This window comes from Natrix helvetica (assembly GCF_964273705.1).
Source record: "Natrix helvetica genome assembly, chromosome: 1".
Classification (NCBI taxonomy): Eukaryota; Metazoa; Chordata; class Lepidosauria; order Squamata; family Natricidae; genus Natrix; species Natrix helvetica.
Window position 1 is genome coordinate 285,078,945 of NC_138548.1, and position 11,964 is coordinate 285,090,908.

The window sequence follows — 11,964 nt, forward strand, 5'->3', positions numbered from 1 at the left end:
TGCTTTACAGCCCTCCCTACACAACATATCGCCCTCAAAAGCACGCTGGCCAGCTGAGGTCATCCTTTTTTAAAGCCATTTTTCGCCCTCCCCAGGCTCCAGAGGCTTTATAGGAGCCTGGGGAGGGCGAAAAGAGCCCCCCCCGGAGGCCCTCTGGAGGCTTCATGAGCTTCCCTGAAGCCTCCGGAGCGCAAAAAAACGGCCCTACGGGCAAACCGGAAGTTCGGGAACGGAATTCCTGCTTGCTCAGAGGGTCGTTTTGACTGCTTCGGAGGCTTCAGGGAAGCATCCTGAGGGTCCCTGGAGCCTCCGGAGGGCTTCCGGGGGGTGGGGGAGGCTGTTTTCGCCCTCCCCATGCTCCTATAAAGACCCTGAAGCCTGGGGAGGGCTAAAAAAGCATGCAAAAATGGGGGGTCGCACCTGTAGTGCACGTATGTGCACTGGGGGGTCGCGCATTGCATTATGGGTGCGGCACGCCTGCACATGACCCCCCTGCGCTCCCCCCACTTATGGCACGCAAGCCAAAAAAGGTTCGCCATCGCTGTGATAGATCATCCCCAATCCATGCATCAATCAATCACCCTGATTAACTCACATTAATAGATAAATGAACTGCTTTTTTCTTTAAAAAAATATAAATTCAGCTAGTAATCATCATATTTGTAAAAATTAATTCTGCCTTTATGAAGAAATTCAAGCATCTGCTCACCAAACAGTAAGATTTTAACTATTTGTGAGCTAATCATGAGTATTTGCATAGTTTGTTTTACATACAAATTGACGTATGGAAGCAACTTGCAATTATTCTTCTGTATTTGAATAGATCTATAGATGAACAAGAACTCATCTGCAGTACACTCAAAATTGCAGGAAAGAAAATCTGCATAGTAAAAAAAAAACTATATAAAAGCAGTCATTCAGTGGAAATTAACAGATCTGTCAATCAATGTAAAAATTCAGCTCTTATCAACTCCTTCTGCATATATAAGACTATGCTCTTAGATCAAGCAACACTCAAACAGCCTTTACTGATGCCCCTGCCCACGTATACAAGATGTTTGGCTTTATACATATTCAGGGGGTGGGGGAAATTGCACCACACCAGATCTGCATTTTAACTCTGATAAAAATAATTGTCCCAGGTCTTCTGTATCTACACCCACAGGCACTAAAGTGATCAGAAGGAGGCAACTACAGTCTCCAGGGAGAGAAGAATCCACAATTGCTTTCTGAGAGCAAAAACATTATGTAAGATTATTTATGGTCAGCATTCCATTAGTCAATAGCAAATATGGAACAATTTCACCCTTAAGCGATTCTTTCCCTGGGTAAAGAACAATTTCATCTTTGGTTAAAGAATGAGAATGTATAACCTTCCCGCTAGTTCCTGAATGGCACTGCTGCAATCTTCTAGGATGACTAATTGCGCATTGAGTACCATCTCATGTCATAACATTTAAAAGGAAGGGACTATGTCAAATAGCGGTTGCAAAGTCTGCCCGTATTCAGAATCAGCAGCGTTGGTGCTGAAATTGGGGGAAAGACGAAGTGGGATGGATAGGGAGACTTGGTTATCCCGACCTCACAATAGGGGAAGAAGAGCTGATAGTCCATCTCACTTCACTCCAAGTTGAACAGAAAGGAGAATGGTCTACTGCTCTCTCCCCCTACTTCCATTTTTTTTTTGGGGGGGGGGGAGGGAACAGCTCTCTTCCAACCTGACTTTTGCCAAGAACCCAGCCTGCCCCATCTCAGATGCGGTTTGACATCAGTCTGGTGTTCAACTTTTTGAAGAAGGAGCGTAGCTTACAGATCTTGCACTTCTTCTTCCTCTTTTTGTTTTTGGGCTTTCCGTGCCCTACTTCCCATCTTTCATCCTCTTCTGTGGCCCAAGGTCCCCAGGCACCACCATTGAAGTCAGGGTGAGCTCGTGGGTTTTCCGCAGGGTATCTGACAGGGATAGCAGTCTGGTTGTAATTAACCAGCCTAAAAAGTAGAGCCCTGACCACATCAGGACGCTGATCTGACAGGTCATGGCGCTCGTATGGATCGGCTGTAATGTTGAAAAGCCAGACAGACTGCCGCATCCCGTCTGTCAGGCGCTCTAAGTTCCACCAACTCCCTGGGAAGTTGGTAAGAGTCTGTGGTGGGATCCAGTCACTGTAGCCAGGATCTCCAGTAAGAAGTTTCCAGTCTCCCACCCGTACAGAGGCCTGTACTGCTGTATTCCAGATGCCAAAGCCATTCTCTAAAGAGCCATATTTGGCATGATTATACAAAGGGTCAATGTTGTGCAGGATTTCAGTCCGGGGTGACTCTTTGCCCTCGCTGATAGCTGGCCACACATTATAGCCATCCAAGCCATCTGCTTCAGACACATTGCCCCTAGCCAAAGTCACTAAGGTTGGGTACCAGTCAGTTATGTGGATGAGGGCCCTGCTGGTCCTTCGCTTGCGTTTAATCAGTGGACTGTGGACAAATCCAATGCCACGCACTCCTCCCTCCCAATATGTTCCTTTGCGGCCTCGCAACGGCCAGTTGCTTCCCCCAGAGAACGTCTGCCCTCCATTATCTGTAGAGAAAACAATAATACTGTTGTCATAGTAGCCATATTTCTTCAAGGTCCAGGTGATATTCTTCACAGCTTCATCCATGCATGTGACCATGGCAGCATATTTGCGGCGGGCAACATTGCCCATGGAGCGATAGCGATAGATGTATTCCTTTGGGGACTGCAAAGGGGTATGCACTGCCTGGAATGCTATGTAGATGAAGAGAGGCTCCTTGGGGTTGTGGGTTGCCAAAATTTTCCTGACTCGCTGGGTGTAAAGGAACGTGGAATACTTGCCACTTTTCTCCCAGGCTACATTTTCCCCATCATGAAGGTCATACCCACATATTCCTGGCCCGTCACAGTTGTCATATGTATAATAATCCACATTTCCTGTCAGTGAGCCCAGGAAGGTATCAAAGCCTCTGCGGGTTGGCAAGCATTCTTTACGATAAAAGCCTAAATGCCATTTGCCAACCATGTGGGTAGAGTAGCCAGCTTCCTGCAGTTTCTGTGGGAGAGTGACCTGGTTCAGAGGCAAGCAATTTGGCTGTCGGGGACGGATGATTGAGTGCTGAAGACCTGTGTGGATCTGGTACCTAGGAAAAGAGAGGGAAAGAAAGCAAAGACATCATCTTACATTACAATATCTCCATCCCCCTGTGAACCTACAGTTGTGTCCCTGAAAAGTAAGTTTCCCTGATAGAACATTACTTCTACCTGGATTCCTTCTAAAAGCTGAATGGCATGGTTTCAAAGAATCCAAGTTGTAAGCAGACACAATAATAATAGGTATCTATTTCCAGGTTCACTGGTATACATACATAAACACTTTTTTTTTATTTTTATAGTAGTTTTATTAAACACTACAATTAAAAAAGCTTTAAGCCTTAAAGAAAGAAAAGAAAAATAGAAAGAAAAGTAAAAATGAAAAATAAGAACATAGTAAACACACACACACACACACACACACACACACAAATAACAGACACTCAACTCTTCTCCTTGTCCAAAGGAATTATGAATAGCCGGCCTTCTCACCAGCTCTTCATTCCACTGTGGTTGGGGGCTCCTTTTTTAACGGAACTATAATCAACCACCAAGTTTGCCCTTTCTTCTCTGGATGTCTCCAAAATAAACACATTTTTAAAGGATGCATAGAATGTTGCTAAATTCCAATATTTTTCTGGACTACTTTAGGCCCAATTACTTTTTCATTTATTTCTTCCTTCATATTTGCTCACCACTCCTATTTCCACTTCCCTGTTAGCCTTTACCTCCAATTGAAAAGGTTAACCACGTGCTGAGATCCAAGCCAGAGATGGTAAAAGTAACAGGAGCAAAAATGGAGCAAAAACAAAGTTCAATCCATTTTATATATAATACTTTCTGGGTAATTTTGCTGTAAGTATAGATCCAAAGATCCTTGTCCGGGAGTCCCAGACAAGGTGCATGGGAGTGCCATGGGAGGTTGGCTGGGAAGGGCATAGGAGAGCTGGTGCAGGCCATGCATGAGCTGGGGAAGTTGGGAAGGCCAGCACAGACTACACATGAATTGTAGGAAGGCCTCGGATAGCCAGTAGAAGCTGCAGGAGGTGGATGAATGCTACAAGCAGGGAATAAGCAGGAGTGACATACTTAAGTAACCTCCCTGATTTTGCTTGTGGGAAGCCTGAAAGGAAGGCTTCAAATGGTGATTGTGTGATCGTGACTGTCTTGACCCAGTAACTGTGAACCATGTACCCCAGTGCTCAGATCTTGATCATGTGACCACAGTAGTGCTGCAATGGCCAGAATTTTGAGGACCTATTATATATCCGTTTGTTCAGCACTGTTTGAACGATTGCTGAACAAATGGACGTAAGTCAAGGATCACCTTTATCTGTAACTATATCTGATCCACTATGTGTAACGCAAATCCCAGTGAGTTAATTTGATATTATAAATTCTGCATAATGCAATCTCTTTTTTTCCAGATGAGAATAATTTGACATGTTTTGGAGCAAAAAGCCCAGCATACGCTTGTGATGAGACAACACACCAAGGAGAACAGCATCTTTACAGTCTATCACCTCTGTCATCACTAATGTAGGGAAAGCCTATTAAAACCTTCAATAGTGCTGATACTCCGTCTTCCTGAAGATTAGGTAGCATCTGCCAGAAAGACTTTTTGCATTAATACTTCTGACAAATTCAGAATCACAATCAACACTATCTAGAAAGTCAAAAGTTAAAATCTGAATGGTTTTTGCTTTTAAGATTTACAATGATTCATATTTAAATGCAGATGTTGCAGAGAGTCCTCGACTTACGACCCAAATTTTTTGTTGCAAAGTGAGAAGTTGTTAAGTGACTTTTACCCCATTTTACAACCCTTCTTGCCATAGTTGTTAAGTGAATCACTGCAGTTGTTAAGTTTGTAACCCAGTTGTTAAGTGAATCTGGCTTCTCCATTAATTTTGCTTGTCAGAATATTTGCAAAAGGTGATCACGTGACCCTGGGACACTGTAACTGCCATAAATATGATCCAATTGCCAAGCATGTGGATTTTGATCATGTGACGCACGGGGAATGCTGCAATGGTTGTAAGTATGAAAAATGGTCACAATTCACTTTTTTCAGCGCCATTGTAACTTTGAATGGTCTCTAAATGAAGTATTGTAAGTCATCCTCATTTGGTGACTACAGTTGGCATTGTCAACTTGATCATCATGTGAAATGATCACTAAGAGAAACCACGATTGTGCTTATGGTCTTATTTCAGCTTTCCTTTGTTTTATAGACCTGCAAAGGTTATAAATGAAATGATGGGTAGCTAAGGTGCTTTTTCATCACTGTCATAACTACAATTGGTTACTAACCAAGGCAGTCACTAAACTGTATTGATCTCCATCCACAAGGGATCGATTCAGCAGGAATTAATATTTCATATAGACATGCTTTGTTTTCTGAAAACTTGTATTTATCATCTTCAAAGGACTTAGTCCTTTTAAAACTGAGGCAAAAGAGGGCAAAATCTCTAGTTTCCTGCAAGGGAAGGAATGCCCTTTTTTTCCCTATAAAAGGTTGGACTGTGCAACTCACAGAGTGAAATCACATTCATAGTTTCTCAGAAATGAAGCCCAAATGGCTTACTCCCAGATAAACGGTATAGGATTGCAGATTTAATTATGTCCTTGAAATCCACTGCAATATTTATTTTGGAAGTCATTTTATTTAATTTTGTGCCGTAGTGCGAAAATGTTAGAATGTTATAGAGGACCTCAAACATTTCCAGATTTATTATGGAACAAACGTTCATACACTGAAAGCATATCATCTTATTCATGGGATAGGGCCTCCAGCTAGTTAGGCTCCAATGCTCAAAAATCTGAGTCTTCAATAAGCTTCAGTGGTACTCTATATCTATTGCTTTCCTTCTAGTTCAAAATATTTATGGAAGAAATCCACATACTTTTGCCTCACTGTTAAACTGTACATCTCATGATATGCATGCAGGTAATAGCACTCTGAAATTGGATGCAAAAGTAAATAAAAATAGTTTAGCTAGCCACAAAACAGATGTCTACTTTTCTAGAAGTGTCTTATTCATTGTCTTAGGAAAAATCAAAGATCTTGCAATGAGCCTTTTCTAACTATCCCACAATACTCCAATCCCTAAACTTTTTTTTCTCGGGAATAATTACAGTTGGCTTTGAATTTATCCCCCTGCCCCATTCCAACACACACACACACACACACACCCCACATACACTGTTGATTTGGAATGTGTAGCTGTGGGAAATTAAGCATGTTTTATATCTGGCAAATGCTTGGATGATTAAAATAAGGCAGGTTTCTTTGATTTCTGGCTCGTGAACAGCAGAGCAAGCCACTGAAAAACTGGCAAAACATACAGATCTGTGCAATACAAAGTTTCCACCCAGAATGTTCATTTTGGTGTTTGGCAAATATTTAGAACTGGACTGTAGGACTATTGGTAGGTTAACTGTAGCAGCAAAGCAAAGAATATTGTATTTTTCAGAGTATAAAATGCACCAGAATATAAGATGCACCAAGATTTTGAAGAGGCAAATTAGAAAAAAAAAGTATTTGCACTCTGCAGACCTCGCAAAAACGGGCCCGTTTTTTGTCCCAAAAAAGGGCATGCATAACCTTTAGGAGGCTTATAGAGTGCTCCTGGGGGCTGGGAGTGAAAAACGGCCCATTTTCGCTCATTTCTGCCCTCCCCAGCCCCCAGGAGCACTCTGGAAGCCTCCAAAAGGCTCTGCATGGCCATTTTGGTGAAGGAGACGGGGTTTCGGCAGGCCAAAAATGCTGTATTCAGTGTATAAGACGCACTCAGATTTTCACTCTCTTTTTTGAGGGAAAAAGGTGCATCTTATACTCCGAAAAATACGATATATTTCATGCAATGTTTGGGCAGAAATTTTCATGATCTCCTCTCTGATGGGTTTCAGTTTGCTAAGGAAAAATACTGTAGATTATTCTGGGTTTTAGGAAGACATCTTGTCTTTCTTCCCCCTATATGGTACATCCCATATTTTACATGCCAAAGATTCCTAGACTTCCTAGGCTGAATCCCCAGGTTCAAGAGGTACAGTGGGAAAACCTCCTTCATGAAATCTGTACATATACTTCTAGTCAATGTTGCCAGTACTGGACCAATCGAGTAACTCAAAAGAAAACTTTTACTTACTGTATGTTTTAACTACCTTTTCAGCGGCCTACGTAGACCAATGTTATTATCATGGATACGTATATTGTTAATCCCAAACCAGACCATTTCTTTAAAAGGGATGCTAAATTGCCTTCGCTGCTAACAAAGTAAATGAATCCCTTGCATTGATGTTAGCCAGTCAAGATTTGGGAGGCTGATGAAATCCTGTTAATTCTCCAAATGCTGCTGTTTCTGTCCTTATCATCATCCATTCTACAACTGCATTTTAATTGTATATAGAAGTTTTAATTGTATGTACAAGTACAAGTTTGAATGGTATGTAGTGTGAATCCTAATGGTAACCAGGTACAGGAGATCAGTAGTACTATAGCCACATAAATAAGGAGCAAACAATGTAAAGTAACTTTTTTCAAGAAAAGCTGGCTTCTCTCTGAAGGGAAAGCTGTCTGAACTGAAAAGTGGTGCCCATCCCTTGGGTAACACTGTCTGTGCACCAGTACGGTTACATTTTACAGCCTAATCCTATGAAACAAAGCTAATATTATTACTCCTTACTATGCCTCATGATTACTGTTTGCACACCAACACCGTTCTGATTCAAAATTCTAATGCAGTGAAATCCATTTACCGTTTTTACTCATTATTACTCATTATTATGCCTCATCTCTCCTGTCTGCACATTAATTTCGCTCAGCTTTAAAGTTCTATTGGAAGTAAAAGCCATCTAACATTATCACCCTCCAAAAAGGCTAGCAAATATTCCGCTCTTTCACACTTTAATTTTGAATCCTGAGCAACCACATTATCTCTTTAAAGTAGCGAGGGTTGTTGTTGCTGTTTTGCCTTTCGCTTTTCTCAATCTGGTTATCCATTCTCTCTCTCTCTCTTTTTAATTTGAACATAACTTATACAAGTTTATCCAGGGGGAGGGCCTTGGCTGAAGTTCACGGGGCTTCCTTCGGGCTTCCTCTCCAGCACCCACCGGGGGAGGCTTCCTTTTCCCTTTGGACTTGATTATCCCGTCCAGTTCTCCCCGTGGACCGGGTGGACCGAGTGGCGTGAAAGCGGCGCTTCTGCCCCTCCTTACCTTCCCGTGATAAGCTGACTCCTGGAAGGCGTGCAGATGGGCTGGATGTAATAATTCTCTAGCTTAACCCCTTCGGCAGCCAACCTGTCCAGCGTCGGAGTCTGGATGTCCGAGCCGTGGTAGCCCACATCATGATAGCCCTGGTCATCGGTTAGAATGAAAATGATGTGGGGAGGCCTGGAGAAAACAGGCGGGAGGCGAGGTTTCCCCGCCGGGTCCCCCGAAACCTCAGCCACCAGACCGGGCTTCATCCAGTCCCAGGATAGGTAGCCGAAGCTCAGCAGGCTGACCAGGGAGAAGCCAGTCAGGGCATTGACGGCCATGCTGGACCGAGCCCCTAAGCCTGGACGAGAGGCGCTTATGATGCCGGCATCTCCCGCCAATGGGGGAAATCTCGCCCGCCCGCCCGTCTCGGCTAGCGGGGCTGCCCTCGCTCAAGCCGAGCGGAAGAGCGGCCGAGCTAGTTAAAATCGTCCGCGGGAAACGCCTCAGGGATGGGATTCGTAGCGGCGGCTCGATTCCTGAGCAGAGCCTGCGGCGTCGGGGGAGAGAAGAAAAGGAGAGGGAGAGGCGGCATTCCCGCCAAGTTTTGCGGGCTGTCAGCGCGAGACCTTTTGCCCAAGTCTAAAAACTTCTCCCGAAACTCGCGCCCAAGTTCAGCTCCATCGGCGCCGAGTCCCCTCCTCCCTCCTGGGCGGCGGGACTTGGGCTTCCCTTTCTTTACGCCCCGTCCCGTCGGAAAGTCTGGGCCAAGAGCGGCTGTCATGTTGCCTCACCCCTCCCTCGGGGTGGCTTCCCTTCCCCACCACGTTTCTTCTTCGAATCCCCCCTCCTCGCCCCTCCCCCGGTCCTCCAAGTATGTCAAACTTCCACCCCCACCCAACCCCAATCCCGGACGCTTGTTTGGAAATATGGGGGCCACGCAGCCAGGGAGAAAAGCCCCCTTCGGAGGGAAACCGGGAGGGGGGGATGTGAGAAGTTGTACAACATCTGCCCGGGGGATCCCCGCCAGGTTCTGGAGGGAGCTTTGAAGAACTCCGCTCCTTTCATTGATTCCCAGGGAACCGGCCGGCGAGATCTCCGCCGCTTCCTGGGTCCTAAGACGAGTTCGGTACCCGTCACTCCAGTCCAGTAGATCGAGGGGTCAGTTCTTCACCTTGTACAGTAAAAAGTAGTGAGGTCTCCTGCTAATCAAATTTGGCTTCCCCCTGACTCCATGAACATGCCGTCTGATCCAGTTGTATGGGCAGTGTTACAGAAGTGGTTTGCCCCCCCCCCCCCAGATCTTCCCAGCCTGGTTTCCAGTCCCAGGCTTCTTTGGTGGGAGGTCCGTCCAAGTTCTGACGATAACTAAGCCTGATAAATCCAGATTAGGTATTCTAATCAATTGGGTGGCTATAGCAAATTTAATAAATTGAACAGAATTGAATATACCCATATGCAAAAAATAAAAAATAAAAAAAATTACCTGGCAAGACTCATTAGTTAGGATGACCCTATCTGGACTGCTAAAAATCAATCAATACATGGCATCAGATACTCTTGATCCACCTGCATCATGTAAAGTGGCCCATGGAATGTTTCCAAGTTTCCATGTCAGACACACACAGAGATTTCTTCTTTCCTGCCATCCTTTCCATTCCAGAGAGCTAGACAGTGGCTGGGATGACACACGCTTACCACCATGATTTAGTAAATTAACATAATGTTCAGACATTGCCCAACATATAACCCACGAGCTCTATGATTGGGGACTGCCAGTAGTCTGTGAGGGCATTGTAGAGACCTAGGTGTAGGCACCAAAATATTAATGCTCAATTTATTACGAGAGTGCCATTTCATTTTATTATTCTATTTTATCATTTTTAATTTTTATTATTGATTTTGGTTTTGACACCTAAGGCTACAGGCAGTAATTGGTTCAACAATCTTACCAGTCGTCAGCTATGTGAGGTTTTAAAGCTGACAACCGGCAGAATTACAAGGATATTCTGCAACAAGATAGGTATGGTAGACTTTTAAAAAATTTAAATGTTCCTGTAATATATCTTCATAACATAAACTGCTATATCAGGAATTTCTGTACCCATCTAAAATATGATAAAGTAGATTTGTTTTATTTGTTCTATGCAGGTTGTTCTCCAGCCAACATGATTATGATATTCTAGGATGTGGGATTTGGGGATCCTTCTGGTGGATCATTTATATTGGAGTAGATACAAAAGTCTTTCTCCTGGGTGGCTGAATGGATTCAGACATGGAGATAATGTTTTATGGGAATGTTTTCTGATCTTTTCTTTCCTAGCTTATGTTCCAGAAATTGGTGCTCTGAAGAGCTTTAAGTTGTTCTCTGCTTCGAGAGCAGGTTTCCTTCTACATGTTTTAGGCTATGGTTTCCAGACAGCATGGGCTATGCCTTATTAATTAGGAACTGTTTTTTTAAAACAATTTTATTAAGGTTATCATAATATAAAATACAAATGTGAATAAAGACTGCCTGAAACCTTGGACAGCTGCTGCCAAAAGAGGAATTAGAGGGGCCCACTGTCCATATCAGCCAGCCATCAGGACTTGTCATCCAGATCTCTGGAAAGCACGAAGCTGTCTATTCCAGACATCGTTAATAGATAGCATGTCTGCCTGCCTGTATTAAGATTGTCTTGAAGATGCCTTACTGTCCTTTTCATAAGCATGCATCCACGCCTTTCTTCTCCTCTCCAGCCAAGGCCAGTTCACTTTCTTTCCCCTAATCATTGTGAAATTAGTGCTTTATCTTCTCTTTTTTTTATTGAAAAAGTTTTATACAAACAAATTTTTCCCCTATTAACCCCCCCACCATACAATGTAAATCACATACAAATACTATGCCCCTTCCCGTCCCCCCAACCCAAAAATATTTCTCATTCAAATATTATACCAGATACTTTACCCCCTCTCCTCCCCCCGTTTTAAAGTAGATTACTCATTCATATATTGTACCCTCTCACCTCCCAACAATCATAATGTAAGTTTCTCTTAAAGTAACAATAGCCCATTTGTTAGATCGGGGCAACGAGAGAACAGACTATGGACACGGAGTGACTTATCAGCTCTTTATTAATAGTAGTAGTGATCCAGCTTGCTCTGTGGTCGGAGGTTTCCCCTTTTATAGGGATCGGGTACGCCCCTCGACCAATCAGAACGATACCTGTTTCCCGCTGTAGCAGCGGACCAGAGAGGAGACTTGCCTCGATATATGCTAATATCTAACACCCCTCCCCTCCTAGACGGAACACCCCTCCCCTCCTAGACGGTAGGTAACATAGTCTTTTAGGTATGTTGGGGGTTGCCTTACTCGGGAGGAGCGTCGTAGTTCTGGTTGGTCAGAAGTGGTTGCAGGATCGGATGCTTTTCCTGTTCCACGTTCTGAAGGTTTCGTGCCCTCGTAGCTGGGGCGTTCCGGAGTCTGCTCGGTTGCGTTGTCTGGGGGTTGCTCTGCTTCGTGCTTGCTTTCTTGTTCCGAGCTTGGTTCGCAGGTGTCGTAGTTTTCTATGATGGGGCTCTCGCGTGGCTGACTTTCTGTAGGCAGGAAAATCTCGTCTTCGTTTCGAAGGTCTGAGTGTGCTAGGCGACCCCGAAGTTGATCGATGTGCCTTTTCCAGTTC

General features: G+C 44.0%; 1 protein-coding gene across 1 annotated transcript; it reads right to left on the reverse strand.

Moving 5' to 3' along the window:
• Nucleotides 1–508: 508 nt before the first annotated feature.
• On the reverse strand, nt 509–8,681 carry ARSI (arylsulfatase family member I). The gene is made up of 2 exons (XM_081939175.1): nt 8,321–8,681; nt 509–3,150 (listed from the first exon to the last, which is right to left on the reverse strand). Exons 1-2 carry the CDS (start codon nt 8,641–8,643, stop codon nt 1,752–1,754), a joined length of 1,722 nt encoding a protein of 573 aa, XP_081795301.1. The 5' UTR covers nt 8,644–8,681; the 3' UTR covers nt 509–1,751.
• Between the last annotated feature and the right edge of the window lie 3,283 nt (nt 8,682–11,964).

Bases quoted from the DNA above. Each gene is read 5' to 3' on its own strand.
- ARSI (XM_081939175.1), bottom strand. From the start codon at position 8,643: ATGGCCGTCAATGCCCTGACTGGCTTCTCCCTGGTCAGCCTGCTGAGC. The intron at 3,151-8,320 runs GTAAGGAGGGGC...CTCTTTTCCTAG, and splicing joins AGTCAGCTTATCACGGGAAG to GTACCAGATCCACACAGGTC.